This window comes from Lepisma saccharinum, chromosome 3 (assembly GCF_977018435.1).
Source record: "Lepisma saccharinum chromosome 3, izLepSacc3.1, whole genome shotgun sequence".
In the NCBI taxonomy this organism is placed as follows: Eukaryota; Metazoa; Arthropoda; class Insecta; order Zygentoma; family Lepismatidae; genus Lepisma; species Lepisma saccharinum.
The window spans coordinates 36,041,945-36,058,361 of record NC_139231.1 but is presented as its reverse complement, the minus strand read 5'-3'; the positions used below and the strand labels follow the sequence as shown (position 1 = coordinate 36,058,361).

At 38.4% G+C, this 16,417-nt stretch overlaps 1 protein-coding gene across 3 annotated transcripts in view; it reads right to left on the bottom strand.

Annotated features, from left to right (window-relative positions):
• LOC145984977 (uncharacterized) overlaps positions 1-16,417 on the bottom strand; it is a 106,785-nt gene that overhangs the window by 11,718 nt on the left and 78,650 nt on the right. For all 3 annotated transcript variants that reach the window (XM_083118434.1, XM_083118433.1, XM_083118435.1), the window contains exons 5-6: positions 13,825-13,979; positions 2,582-2,781 (exon numbers count right to left, since the gene is read on the bottom strand). In XM_083118434.1, the coding sequence (XP_082974560.1) occupies positions 2,582-2,781; positions 13,825-13,979 (355 nt within the window). The remainder of the gene's footprint in view (positions 1-2,581; positions 2,782-13,824; positions 13,980-16,417) is intronic.

The window sequence follows — 16,417 nt, the reverse complement described above, 5'->3', positions numbered from 1 at the left end:
ACCGTTCTCGTAGAATGAAGCTGGGCGGGTAGCCAACCAGTTGGCGCACAAAGGTTTCCAACTGATCGTTGGTCGCAAATCGCTCGCCCCAAGTGCTTCTTTGAGGGGTCCGAACAGGTGAAAATCACATGGTGAAAGGTCTTCTGTACGGTGGATGCGGAAGCGGTTCCCAGTGCATTTCCACCAGTTTCTGGCACGTAACACCTGCTGTATGGGGTCTGGCGTTGTCGTGGAGGAACAAGATCTGGCGGATGGGACAGCCTCGTCGTTTGCGTCGATACTGCACCTTAACTTGATCCAGACATCCTATTTTTCTACAGTCTCCGCCCTTATTGATACATTTTTCCCAATGTTGCGGTAGGTTCTTGATACCGTTCTCGTAGAATGAAGCTGGGTGGGTAGCCAACCAGTTGGCGCACAAAGGTTTCCACCTGATCGTTGGTCGCAAATCGCTTGCCCCCAAGTGCTTCTTTGAGGGGTCCAAACTGGTGAAAATCACATGGTGAAAGGTCTTCTGTACGGTGGATGCGGAAGCAGTTCCCAGTGCATTTCCACCAGTTTCTGGTGCATAACACCTGCTGTATGGGGTCTGGCATTGTCATGGAGGAACAAGACCTGACGGATGGGACAGCCTCGCCGTTTGCGTCGATACTGCACCTTAACTTGATCCAGGAGGCCGCAGTAGTAGGGTGTGTTGATGGTCCGACGTTCGTGTAAGAAATCCACCAGTAGGATACCCCTCCAGTTCCAAAACACCATGGCCAACACCTTCCTTGCAGACAACCGAACTTTGGCCTTCACAGGGTTTCCTTCGCCTTTCCTCCTCCACTCCATGCTGGCATGCTTGGATGCTGGGGTGTAATGATGCACCCATGTCTCATCACAGGTAACGATGCGATGCAAAAACGCTTTCCCTTCCACGTCAAAACGAGCGTGAAGCTGGCGAGCAATGCGAACTCGGTCATCTTTTTGAGCAACATTCAGCAGCTTGGGAACCCACCGATATGTGATTTTGCGGAAGTGCCCAAGTGCTTTGTGATGATTGATTGCTTCACAGTGACTCGGCGATCCTGTTCGACAAGCTCACGAACACGAGCCATGTTGTCATTTGTCACACTGGTGTGAGGACAACGGGGGTGCACTTAATTTGCAACACATTCACAGCCTTGATGGAATTCCTTACACCACATCTTCACTCTTGCCCACGAGAGGGTACCATTCCCAAACTGGGCCTGCAGTCTCCGGTAAATTTCAGCTGGTTTGACGTTTTCCTGGGTGAGGAACTTGATGATTATGCCTTGCGCAACAGATACTGGCACACACTGCTCACTCATCGTGAGAGCTACTAAACGAAGCATGTGACACGCCAGCTGTTCTGGTTCCTGATTCACGACAGCCCCACCTACCGGCCGCACATGCCCAATCACACCCTGCTACCCATTCCGATGCTTAGCCAATCAAGGCTCGTTCATATTTGATTCACCCTCGTAACTATTAACCAATACATCAGCTTTTGTATAATTATGCACATTCAAATCAAACTGCACTCCATGGTGTACAGAACTTTACAAAACAAGTTTTACTGAGGTAATTCACAGAGTGACACATGATCAGCATTATTTGGTTTCATAGATCAGATCAGATATATGCAAAGATGGTAATCTGAAATATGAAGAGCTTGTGATATTAATGGAGAGGAAGGCCTAATCACAACATGGCAAGCATCTTGGACTTAGATCAATATTTTAAGATGAAAAGAATAGACTAGAAAAATGCCAGAATGTTTGTGGTGTATAATTTTGATCTATATTAATTTGCTTACACAAGCTGCCATTGGATCATACAGAGAGGCCAATTGGGACTGGGTCTATGGTTTGAAGTAGGATAGCAACTCCTCAAACGTTCTACTATGAATTTGAACTTAGAACTCCTTGTAACATCATGAAAATGTTAATCATTAATCTACTGAAGAAGCCATTTCATGATTTTAAAGTTGCAGGATTCCAACTTTACAATGAAAAATGAAAAGATGGCAGATGGAAATAAATAGAAAACATGACTTTCACACAAACAAATAATATTGATTGTATTTCATCCTGTGCAATACTGTTTTACTGTATGTGATTTTTGTTTCATTTTATTTTAAGTATACTTATTAACTTACACTGTTAAGGATTTCTTTTTGTATTTCCTTGAACAAATTTATACACTTATCTTTAGTGAAATTTTATCTATTTATTTCCTACCAAAAACATAAATGTTAAGTACATATTTGTAAACTACTTCTGTGAATCTGGTAAACAGCATATGGCAGTACATCAATTACATGTTTTTCAGAGAAATGACACTAAAGAACTTATAATGTGGGAAAATTTTATAATGTTTGCTTCATTGGAACTCTAGCTAAAAATGAATAAAGTGGGAAAACTTGTCATATAGGAACATAAAATTGTATTTGTCACTAGCTTTGAATTATTTAAAGGGTGGCATATCATACACAAACTTTTCTGGATTATTCCAATGCTCATGTATTGTGAAACCTCATTTTTTTTAATGTTTCAAACCATGGTTATAAACTTACCAGTAATTCCATATTTCTATCCAAATTGGTAAATGGACACAGACTCTGTGGGCACTTGCGGATGCCTTTCTCCCTTCTAGGACTGTTCACAAATTTCACATAAGTTTTTTTGGATTTTGCATCAACTCTGGTTATAACGGCAGGCCAATGAATTCCCTCGTACTTTGCCCATACTATATCATTCACCTGGTATCTTTTAGCTGCAAAAGTTGGAATGCTAGAATAAGTACCATCACAGACTTCAATGAGGAAGCATGTAGTATTAAACCATCATTTTTTATTTTCTTTCAGTAGGATAAGTTTAATAATTCTCTGAATGTTAGGGACCATGATTCTACATTAGTACATTAATTGGACATTATCCATTGTCTATCCTCTTGTCGTCAGGTGAACAAATTTAATTTTTTCCAGCCATGGGTTGATTAATTTGGTTTATTTTACTCCGTATTTCTGCCACTCTTGGCTTATCACAAAGATGAGGATGAGGGATGATATGATGAAATGGATGAAGGGACACTCACAAAGAATGCCCAGGCCAGGAATCAAACCTTGCACCCCTGATGTCGTAGCATGCTGTGCTAACCACTCTGCCACGGAGGCCAGCTCCAGTGATGCTGATTGAATTTACAACAGATCTGTGATTTTGTTACAAATCCAGTGTGCTAACCAACTACATGCAACACCACTCACAAAAATAAATTGTTCACCTTAAGATGAGAGAAGAGGAGCTCTCTTGAAACCTAGTGTTAGAATAAGTATAGTTAAAGCACTAGATAATGGATACTGTCCAATTACAGCTAGGATCAGAATGTTATTTACCATTGCATTACATTCTAGATTTAATTTCTCATTCCTTGTGAAATATGTGTTGCCATTGCACCTTGGTTATGTTTTGAATTGGTGTTTTGAGTCCACTTTATGCACAGTAAGGCTAATTGGGACTGGACCTACAGTTTACAGTGGAATCCGAACTACTATGTGCCTCCACTGGGTATCGAAACTGGGACCCTTTGATTACAAGGTGACAACGCTACCACTACGCCACTGGGGAGGCTCTGGTGTTATGTAAACTGTAACCAAACCTTACCAATGACATGATTGAATTATTTCCTTTATTTTACTTTGCTTTTTGTGACACTTTTGGCCAATTTGCAAATATGGGGAGGAGTGATGATATAATGAAATTGATGAATGGACACTCACAAACGCTGATTCCTTAAAAGCTCGTCAGTGTTTACAAAACTTCAAAACATGCATACAGGCAGTGCAGAAGTAGGTTGATAATGTAATTGATTTTGTTGGACTGGAAATTGGCGGTAAAGAAAGTGCACCCAAAAGACAGAGGACAGTACATTCTGATAACAAAAGAAGAGAAGCACTGGAAGTATGTGATACCATTTTGTTCGAAATGAAAACAAGATTTCAGTTCATGGCACACCTTACGGTGGCAAATCTGTTCGATGTGAAGGAATTTGAACATAATTCAAAACATTTCCACGATGAGCACCTAAAAGAATTGACAAAAGCTTACCCATTCTTAGAAGACAAAATACTAAAAAGTGAACTCCAAGTATGCTACTCCCGACCAGAATTGAGAGCAGTGTCTGGCGCTGTTCCATTCCTTTCTCTCATTATGAACGAAGAATTATGTGATACATTTCAAGAAACCACTAAAGTGCTCAAATTGCTAATAACAATGCCAATGTCATCGTCAGTAGCAGAAAGGTGCTTTTCAATGATGAAGAGAATAAAAACATTTCTATTCCGCAGAAAGTATGGTGCCAATATAATCTTATGTGGGGCTCATGTTGTTGTTCCTACAAATTTGTGACTGTCCCTTCATCCATCTTGTCTTATCCTTATTTTCGTGATTAACCAAAGGGGCAGGAAATTGAAGCTAAATAAACGAAATCAATCAATCAGTCATTGTGATAGCAGAAATTCTTAACCACAAGTATACTTTCTTGACTTTTTATTGACTTCTTGGCCTACTTGTTGATTACTTTTTCTTCACATTCATGACTTTCTTGACTGGTAGATACACTGTTTAATATTATAACCTGCTGAAACAAGACTTTGGAAAATACACTTGATGCTGTGGAGAGATTTATATTTCAGGTACTGAATGGACGCGAGGCTCTAGGGAATTCTGGGTCCCACAAAATTTATTGTGAAGCACATGTGGCTTTTCCCTTATGAGATAACGAAATTATATGTGCACATAATCGAATGGTACTGTTAGCTACATGATACTAAGTCTGTCTTTAGAGCAAGAAAAAATAAAATTACAAAAATCTGTTTTCAAGACATCTTCAAACACAGGGACTTAACGAAACTTGATCTACAGCATAGAAACCTGTAAAAGATGTAACTTATAATGCAAATGTGAATGTTGATTGACTGATTAATTGAATTAGGTTATTTTACATTGCTTTTCTTCCACTTTTCACTAATCAATGTGACGATGAGGATGAGTGATGATATGATGAAACTGATGAAGGGACACTTACAAAGAATACCCATTCCCAGGCTGGAATTCTAACCTGGGGCCCCTGGCATCATAGAGTGCTATCCTAACCACTCTGTCACGTAGGCTGGCTATGGAATGCGAATGTGGTTGCTTCTTCTGTCTGGTAGACACTTGCTACACTTATGTGTCATTGTCAAACACATTTCTCTCTCCTTGTTATAGAGCACGTATTTACACAATTTTTTCAATTTTTACCCATGCAAAATTAATGATATTTTCGATTATGAAACTGAAACACAACGTTTGATCAAAAAAATATGTTGCATCAGAAGTTGTACGATTGTATTCTTCACCCCTCGCAACTTGACACACCTTTCAACTATCAATCGATCATCCTTACCCAACTAACAAAAATATCCATGAACATAAGAATAAATGCCGACATCTCCCTCTGACGTCTAAGATAAAAATCAAGGAACCAAAGAGACGGTAAACCACTCTCTCTACCCTTGAGATAATTGGTTACTCTGCCTCAAGACACCAATATGTCCATTTAACACAGATGAAATCGTAAATATAAAGGAGATAAGTAAAACTTACCAGTGAATTGATTCTTAATCAGGGTGACAGACTTCAGTAAAGTGATCCTCCAGAGTGACTTCGCTTTCGATATATATGATACCTTCGGTAAAGGTTTACTATTGACAGTGAATGCAAACATTACCTCACGTTCCCTGCAGCTGAAACACAGCCACTCCAATGCAGGCTGATTTACTCTGGAGTCTGAACAATGATTGCGTCCCCTCACAAAGTCTTAATTTTGCAAAGGGAAGTGGAGATTAGCTGAGGCACTTGAAATTCCAACAACTTGGACCAACGTGCAACGTTTTGCATGGCCAGTACTTTTGTGTGCGAGGGTCCCTTAAGAGACATTACTACACAAAAAGATGAAAAAAATTGGGAACTGGTCTGTTCCTGAATAATGACAGATGACATGTGATGCGTTGTCTAAGTCTTGGCCTAATGGGATTGAATGTACTTGGCCTTGCAACGGATAATAACTTCGAGGCGAAACATGTACGCTTCACATAGAAAGATTAAAGTAAGAAGTTTTCTGATTCCTTGTATTAGTCTTTCGAAAAAGCAACGAATTTGACTCGTAACCATTGCTCAGACCCCCCACCTTGAATACAAAAGTGAGGGGTCCGAACCTACACCCTTGGGGGGAGGGGGTCGTGTGCAGGTCAGGGGAGCAGACCCCCTCAACCCCCCCCCCCTTATGGCAATGCATAACGTCCGAGTCCTATTTATGATGTGACATGTATATTAATGAAGAGGTTCTCTCGGAATATCAACCAGATGATTTCAGGATAGGCTTCTGAGCTTTCGAGGTAGCTCTTGAAAGTTCGGAAGCCAATCAGGAAATCACCTGGTTGATATCCTGAGAAAACCTCATCATCATTCTCCGCCAGGAAAGCTTCAAGAATTATTGTATGCTAATTTTATGGGGTTTTATTTCTATCTTCCTTTTTATTTATATGTATTTGTCTTTATCTCCAGACTTGGTTTATTTTACTTAACTTTTCTCCCACTTTTTTTTACCATTTTTATGATATTATTTACATAATGTGTATATCAATTATTTGATCAACAGTAGTATTCTTCAGCAAAATTGTATATTTTATATTATACCGTATTAATATTGTAACTGCATATCAGAATATAAGTTTGAAGTTACTTCATGACACAATCTCTGTTATCTGGCTTTCTAGACTGAAGCCTGGTATGTAGTTGTTTTAAGTACATACTCCCACCAGGGATTGAACCTGGGACCATACATGCCAAACACAAAAGCACTAATCATTTGGCAAAGTGAAAGCTCAACAGGATTCAACATCCAAAATAAAAATTTGGTACCTGTATGCTCCATATTTTAACCTGCACTACTGTATTATCCAATTTGCAGCATTTGCATTTGTGACATATTAGCATTAGTAGCACTTCTTTTTTTTTTTGTATAGGAAGATGGTTGTTACAAATAATTTAGAAAGTTCATTTGCGTAACCTGTATCCAGAACTTTTCGGATGCTTGCATAAGGCCATTAACAAGATTGCACACCTATTTTCTTGTGCTAATGTTCAATCGATAGTTTATCACTCTCTCTTTAAAATAGGAAACAGGAAACCTTATTTGCCTCTTCCATGTTGAAATGTCTAAAACATTGTCTTCCCTAAGACAACCACTTTCTACATTCTTGTATGGTTCCTATGTAAAGTGGATCAGTGACATTTCTAGTGTACTAGTATATTTGTGCTTATAAGCTTCCCTTTTATACATCTTTAGAAGATTTCAAACAATTTATACGTTATCTTTCCTTCCATAAAATACATGAAAATAATTCCCTGTTTTCTCTCTGGAGAAAAAAGTTGGTAAGCTTTCACATAATAATAATAAAAAAAAAGTACCGCAACCATAAGAACTCAAAAGAAGAAAAATTATATTTTACCCATCCACCACTACCAGATAAAAGATGTTACGTAATGACTTTTAGCTAATTGTGACAATGAGGACTAGTGATGATATGATGAAATTGATGAAGGGACACTCACTAAGAACACCCATGCCTCAAACCTGAGAACCCTGGTGTCATAGTGTGCTGTGAGAAGTTGAATATTACAAGTCTGTGTACTTGCCTGAAGGTTCAATGAAATTGACTGTATATTATTAAAATAAATAAACCTAATTGAAAATTAAATATATTCATGGCTTGCTAGAAGTCAGTAGCGTGCGGTGACCATTTAGACAGCCGAAGCACTGAATATATAATTTTTAAATAAACAATAGTACATCAAGGGGCAGCCTTGCCTTTATAAAAACACTGTACGCCACTGCTTTGCGGCATTTTAGTCTTTCACGGACTCTGCAAAAATGCCTCTCCACACTTTCGGGGAGTATAAGTATCCTGGGAATTATGCAAAATTCGAATTGCATGCTGAAGCAGTGCTTCGGTAGCTTACCTTGTATGCACGCCACTGCTAGAAATATAACAATATTTTAAATCTTTTTATTGATATTAGAGATTGTTTATAATACAAAACTTATTAATATAAATTCCAGATTATAAAGTTCCTTTCAAATTTCTGGATTTATTTTCCAGAACTATCAAAAAAAAGTTCCGATCGTGTTGGTTCCTTTTGCAATGACATCTCTCTCTCTCTTTCTGGCTCTACAGCCCTTGGTGGGCCTTGGCCTCCTCCACAATAAGCCTCCATTCAAATCTATCATCAATTCTTCTCCTCCATCCTTTAATTTTCATTGTCCGCAAGTTTGCAGCGACGTCATCTATCCATCAAAGTCGGGGCCTGCCCTTTCTTCTTGCATGGTGAAGCTTTCCTTTCAACATTCTTCTTGGCATCCGGTCTTCCATCATTCTCTCCACATGCCCCAACCACTTTATTCTCTGGGCTTTGACAAATCTCACCATATCTTGGCCTTTTATTAAATCATCTAGCTCTGCATTATATCTTATTCTCCAGTCGTCATCTTCCTTCTTCTCTCAAATATTCTGAGGGCATTTTCATCTGACAGTTTCAAAGTCCAATTATCTGATCCATAAGTGACAACTGGTCGTACCAGTGTCTTATAAATTTTAAGCTTTGTATTTCTTGCGATCAGTCTATTTCTAAACAACTGCATATTTGCAAAATATGCACGATTGCCTTCCTGTATTCTTTCCTTTATTACTTTACTCATATCATTATCACTATATACCATTGTCCCCAGATATTTAAAACAAGGAACTCCCTCAAACTTATTATCTCCAATTGTCAGATCTTGAGGTGCTCTTCTGATCTCAGAGTTAGACATTCTCATATACTTTGTCTTTTTTTCATTTACATTGAGCCCTATTTTTATTGCTTCTCTTTCCATTTGCTCATAGATTTGCTTATTGTTCTAGAAATTATTGTAACATCATCTGCATATGCACATATTTGACTGGATTTTCCAAATATGGTTCTCTTTTGATCAACTACATTCATTACTTTGTGCAATGCTAGATTACATAATACTGCCTTGTTTCACTCCTGTATTGAATTTAAACTCTTCACTCAGTTTACTACAAACTTTCACTCGTGCCTTAGTACCACTCATAGTCATTCTTATTAGTCTTATTATTTTGAGGGGAATATTATACTCTTCAAGTACCTTAAACAGTTCATTTCGTATCATGCCCAAGGCATGACTCGAATCCGGGACCCCGGGCGCCATAGTCCGATAGTCTAATCATTTCATAAAAAGGGCCCGAGTATGAAAGAAGCTGGAAAGAGCTTCTTTCAAGCAAATGCCACCTGCGATCTTCAGCGGATGTAAAAATCCGCTGATACGAATTCTTCCGGAATCGCAGGGAAGAAACTGCAAACACAGCTTTACGCTGAAAGCACCGTTATTGAGAGACGCGTTCTCTCAACGGCCGAAGTTCGAATTTCGTTTAAATAGCTCGGGAGAATATTTCTCACCCCCAGTCGGTATCTGAAATCTATCGCGTGCACAGTTAGTGCCTCGGAATTATACAAGTTGTTGAACTAAGAAAGTTATGGCGTGAATAGTTGTTACCTCCGATTACCGAACGTTACAAAAGGAGTTACAGCGAGGAGTAGTACGCTATCGGAAAGGAGTTTTATTTCAGGAGAGTTTCATCAACGAACCAGCGAGTCGATCGTCACTTCGAGATCTACAGGTAACGAACGTTCCTCTATCCTTGTCTTTCATTCTCTCACACCCTTGCCAGACCAGTCAATTGTAGTGTTTAAAGTTAATCGTGAGTGTAGTTCTTATTTCACGGGGCTAGCCCCCTTGCTTGGTTAAGTGTAGACGTAGCTCTTCAGAGCTATACCCCCTCTTACGATACACCTCTCACAGCCAAATAACTTCGAATATCAGGCTTCACATAGCCTATCTACGATCCCTTAATATAAACGATCGGGTCTTTGTACGATTTCGATTAACACTGTCAAAAGCCTGTCTGAAGTCAACAAATAAAAAATGCAAATCCACATCATGTTCATAAAACTTCTCCATCATCTGTCTAATAATAAAAATCTGATCAGTAGTGCTTCTGCCAGGGCGAAATCCACATTGGTACTCTCCCAGTATATCTTCTGTGTAACATTTTATTCTCTCACTGATCAATCCTGACAAGATCTTATAGACCACACTAATAAGTGTGATGCCTCTGTAATTTCCACATATCAATTTATCACCTTTCTTATAAATTGGGCATATTATTCCAGATTTCCATTTATGTGGCATTGTTTCATTTTCCCATATCATTACAATCAATCTATGTATTGCTGCCAACAATGCGTTACCACCAAGTTTTATAAGTTCAATTATCACCTCATTCTCGCCTGGAACTCTATTATTACTCATTTTCTTCATTACAAATTCAACTTCTTCAATACTAGGTACTTGTACCTCATGACCATCCCTATCTTGTATATTCCTATTATACTGCTCTTCTTCTTCTTGGTCTTCCACTTTACTCAAAATCTCCTTAAAGTGCTCTGCCCATCTATTGAGTATCTGATTCTCTTCTACAATTACTTTCCCATTCTTATCCTTACATACTTGTATTCTTGGCTCAAATCCTATTCTCATTCTATTTATAGCTCTATAGAATTTTCTTATTTCACTTTGCTGATTTAGTTCTTCTATTTCTTGCATCTTCTTTTTATACATCATTTTCTTCTTTTCCTTGCATACCCTATGTGCTTTCCTTCTTAGTTCTTTATACCTCTCAGTATTACTTCGAGTTTCCCTCTGTAGCATTCTCTCTCTAGCTTTATTCTTCTCATCTATAACCTTCATGCACTCTTCATCAAACCACTCATTCCTTTTAGTTTTCTCTTCTCCAAAAGTTTCTTGTGCTGCCTCCTTTATCACTCCTTCTATTATTTCCCATTCTTCCTCAACCACTCGAAGTCTGTTATTCTCTTTCTCCTTCAGTTTACTCTGTGCCTTAGTTACATATTCACTAATAACTTCTTCGTCTTTCATTTTTTTCATATTCCACTTCTTTCTCTTGGCCATCTCGTTTCTTTGCACCGCTATCAATTTTTCCCTCATTACTAATTTTACCAGGTAGTGGTCGCTATCACAATTGGGCCCTCTGCAGCTTCTCACGTCAATAACTGAAGAGGCATGACGTGCATTAACCAGTATATGATCAATCTGGCTTATTGTTCCGTTAGGTGCCTTCCATGTTCCTAAGTGAATTCTTTTATGTTCGAAACAGGTACTTGTTATGATCATGTTGTTCCTGACAGCAAACTTGTTTTCTGCATGTAGAGTATGCCGCCCTGAAACCCCTTGTTGATTCTTGTCCTTTCCTATCTGAGCATTAAAGTCGCCCAATACGGTTACCATGTCATACTTTTGGATCTTTCCACATGCTTGTTCCAGATTGTCATAGAACTCTTCTTTCTCGTTCTCGTCTTTCTCTTCTGTAGGCGCATGTGCATTTATAATTGTTATGTTTCTAAATCTTCCTCTCAACCGTATTCTACACATCCTTTCATTAATTGCTTCAAATTCCATAAGACTTTTTCTCATCTTTTTGGTTATTATAAAGCCTACACCGAATTGTCCGGTCCTCCTCTCTGGTCCACTATAAAATAATGTGTACCCTGGCTTATCAATTCTTCCTTGCCCCTGCCATCTAATTTCCTGTAGTGCAATGACATACTTGCATGAAAAATCATTTTCTTCTTTCTCTATCTTTAAAAATATAGAAAATGTTTGGTATACATAGGGAATACAAGGTTCAGCTCCTAAGCCTGATATGAAGATTCTAATATTAAGAAATATTTCATTGTTCAGTAGGTCGACCTCAGTGGTGGAGTGGATAACACAGTGTGCTATGATGACAGGGGTTCCGAGTTCAAGCATGGGTGTTCTTTGTGAGTATCCCTTCATCAATTTCATATCATTACTCATCCTCATCATCACAGATAGGAACTAGAGGCAGAAAAGTTATGCTAAATAACAAAAAATATTATTATTAGCTTTTACAATAAAGCAGAGGTGGTGTAACAAATTGAATTGTGTAATTATAACAAAACATACAAAATATACTTAAAGAGGGCATGTGGCAAAATGAAAAGTTAAGAATTTCTTTCAACTCAACAATTTTCATACAGTAATAGCTTCAACAATACTGTAACACAAAAAATTGGTAACTATTGAATGTCATGAACAAATGGAAAAATCAAAACTATTTGCATTTGACTAATATTTGCTAACTCTTTGTTTCAGACAATTTTAATCTTCAGCTTTGTTATTTTTCAACATTTTGACAGGTCACTAGAGAATGTTGTGTCTCATGCTGGGGTTGTACTGAGCTACTATTTGGTAGGTCTATAAGCAGGCCCCTAGCTAGATTTGATCTTCGGGGGGGGGGGGGGGGGGTGAGGGGCCCTCACGGGGTAGGGTTGTAAACCAAGTCCAATTTTCAAAAGTTTAACAGTATTAAATGAAAGTAAATTATGTGTATGGGGGTTATTAAATTATATGAATTTTAGAAATATAGAAAAAAATGTAGTATTTGTATAATATCTTTTAAAACGTCATTTTTTTAAAGTGTTGGCTGCTACTGACAACATCCCTCACTACACACCCCATACTACTTTTGATGATACAGATATTTATATCACACAAGAAAAAATGCACAATATTCGGTCATAGTGCCTAACATTCCACCCCCGGCGGAAGCAATGAAACTCCCCTTCATTCCGAAAACTTGGGAGCTGTTGACCTTTGAAACAGATGCGGAGGGAATTTGCACGATGACATTGAAGTCACAGATTTCTGTCTAAACGTGAGGTCACAACAAGGGCAGCGAACGTACAGATAAAGAAGCTGCCCTGTGAAAGAACCTTCTAGAGTCTAGAGAAGACAATCTTCTAAATCCTTGCCGCTACTTATATTTCTTCTCATAAATAAGATGAACAAATGTATTAGCTGTTGTTCATGTTCTGTGAATTTATCCTTCACTAAAGTTGTGAGCAAAATAATATCTGCTGTATACATTTTTGCTCTTCACTGCAAACAAATTACAGAAAATAGTTTTGCCTACTATCAAGGGGGCTGAAGGTGGAGCCAGGGAGGCTAATGGCAATTCCAGGGAGGGTTCAGCCCCCCTGGCTGACTACGACATACGGTCACATTTTTTTCACTTTTTGTGATAAGTACCTTGAAACGAAACTGCAATATACCATGAAAGATTTTGATAGTTCCGTCAGAACCCTAAATTTCTTAGGAGTGCATGAAAAAATTTAGGAGCCACGGTGGTCTAGTCGGTAGGGTGTTTGGCTGCCACATAGCAAACCCAGGGTGGATGATCGAAGGTCAGAATTTTTCTGGCCTAGTTCCTGCATTAAGAGGCTCTGGTGACGCCCAGCTTCAAATCAATGGGTACCTGGGGGCAACCCTTAGGGGGGGGGGGGGGTAACGGTGGCCAGAGCATGGTGATCATCACATCACCTTCAAAATGGCTGAGATCGAGAATGTGTGGGACCCTATCCCCACATCCTTCCCCCTAAACGAGCATGAAAACTTTTACAAGTTCAGCAAGAGAATGCATTTCTCATAATTGTATTTTCCATTACTGGGTGCAATTCTGTATATTTTCACATTCAGGGTGCCTTCTTTCTTCTGTTTAACAACTTTTGTACTGATTGCATTATGAATGTGACCAGCAAAGTAAGTACTTACGTTCTTCCTCATGATAATCTAAATGGACTGGAGGCAGCTCCTCGTCGTCACTGTCACTCGACACATCCTCTTCCTCTAGTATTTCAGGTGGGGATGACTTCATAGACGGAGCACTCTTGTTCTCTTCATGACAGCTTTTTAGTGACGACAGTTTCCTAGTAACAATGTAAGTAAATTGCATTACAAGATTCATTCTTTGAACTTGCACTGAGGAACAACAAATGCATCTTAAAGAGAACAATGGTTGAAACAAGCTTGGAACAGTAAAGGACTAGCCTCACAGGTACATAATAGTGAGCGTGGTAGTGAAGTACGATCTTATTTAAATAAATCCTTAAATAGGTAAACATAGAGTCACTGTAGTCCTATCATAGGGCATGTGACTGCCTCCCGGGAGATCTCTATTCAAGGAGTGAGGCATCTCAGAGTGGCAAGTTAACAACTTTCTCTAGTATTGGGGAGGTGGTGTCTTTCCTGTTTATTGTTAAATGCCATCAGGGGGTATCATAGAGTATTTGCCTTATGTTAAATGGTAATTTATTAGTTAGTTGTAGACATTTTGGGGTCTAATTACAATTTAATCTTTTGTTATTTTGAGCACCAATGGCTTCATTTTTAGACGCCATGGGATAACTATTGCTATATACTCTTTTATTACTTGACAATCATTGTTAGATTTAGACATTTCATGGAACGACAAAATTTTCCACCTAAACAGGGTGGAATATCACTTCATTTTATAGGCATTAAGAGAACTTAGAGAACTTAACATGAGAACACATGAGAACTTAATTTTAGCTGACAGGTGGTGAATGACTGTTATTTACTTAAGTGATGATTTATAATTAATTTTTAGATATCTTGGGGGCTCATCTTCCCTTAATTCTCCCTATGGATATCAGGTAATCAATTAAAGTTCTTCATTAAGAAACTCTGGGGTTCACGCTGCCTTTGATCAACAGGCTGTGTGTGGCAATCTCATCACTCTTATTTTAGTCAGGATCAAGAATATGTTAAGCCCTTCATCCACATCACAATGTGCATTTATGGGATGGTGCAATGCATAGGAGAGAAACAAGTTTGTGAAGTAACTTTTAACTTTCTGGCATTCTTATGCCCTAGACATATTACGCCTTCATCTTTTAATGTATCTTCTCCCCAACATTAATTGAGTCAACATGAACATTAAATATTTCTCTGAAAAAGACAACATTAACATGCAAATGTAACCGCATTGAGAAGCAGGTGTTTAGCATGGATTGATTTATTGCTGAAAAGGAGGAATCTGAGAAGTTCTCAGAATCTGTCCCTTGACATTGTGCCTTTATGAATTTTGGCCCCAAAGATGATGACCAAAGATCATCCAGAGATATATCCTTTAGCACAGAAAGCTCCATAAGTGCAATCGGACACCAACTTCTTGAGTGAAACAATTGGCATTTTTTAGTACATTCCGAGCATTTGATTCTGCATGTTTTTTCATGAGGCGAAGCATCAAAAAGTAGGAAGGAAATCTACTCGGTGGCAAGCATATGTGGTGGGACCTCCTTTTCTTCTGGGTGTTCACCATAGTTTTCTTTCCAGATGACAATGTTTTGGCATCTATAACCTATTATTCGGTTCCGTCTTTGGCGACCATCTTCACTGAGGGGGCATTTGACTGAGCCTGCCAAGATGGTTGAGGCAGGAACTGAGATAGGTCAGCACTAGCTTCATCTCGCGGTAACAATTCTTCCCCACTCATATTAGAATTTTTATTCTCACTTGTTTGAATCTCAAAATCGTTACCTGAATCAGATGCTTCACTTTCAGATTCAACATCTGAACACTCCAGAATATGCAACATTTCATCATGAAAGACTGCTACTTGACGTGACGTGTTCGGAGACATCCTTCCCGGTTGAAGAACACTACCTAAATGACGACGTGCATGTAAACTGTGACAGTGGGAATTTGCTCAAGACAGCAAACTATTGCTGATATTGAAGCACATATAAATGAAACTTTACCGAGGTCAGATTGACTCCACTGTTCAAGTGGTAAAACATGAAATTTCACAGAAAAAATTTCTATACATAAGTTTATCTTTTTCACGCAATTTTATATAAAAAATTTCAAGATATTTAGATGTCAGAAAATACTGGTCAATATGTTGCATTAATAAAATTATCATAAGCCAAATGACTACCAGATCTATTATTTGTCATATGTAGCCAAGTGGTATCATGCAAGGAATGATCTCACAAGATCATGTTGCACTGGAAACTGTATTCATAGTTGGCACCAGAAGTGTGACTTTCACAGTCCAAGGTGCAATCCAGTTTTGATTAGCCTCTGCTGTAATATATCTTTGTTAACTAACACAAAAACCAATCAACTTTAAAATGGTAACATGCAACTTTTTTTGCACTCTTTTATACAGTTAGTTGCTTATGGAAATTAGTTACAAAATTATGTGTGTTTTATTCCTCAATATATTTCCATGGACCGTGTTATTTTATTATTTATATTTTGCTTATGCAGTATTAGCATTAAACTGATAAGTATTATCATTACACTTCAACCAGTATACTCTCCGGTTATCCTTACTCAT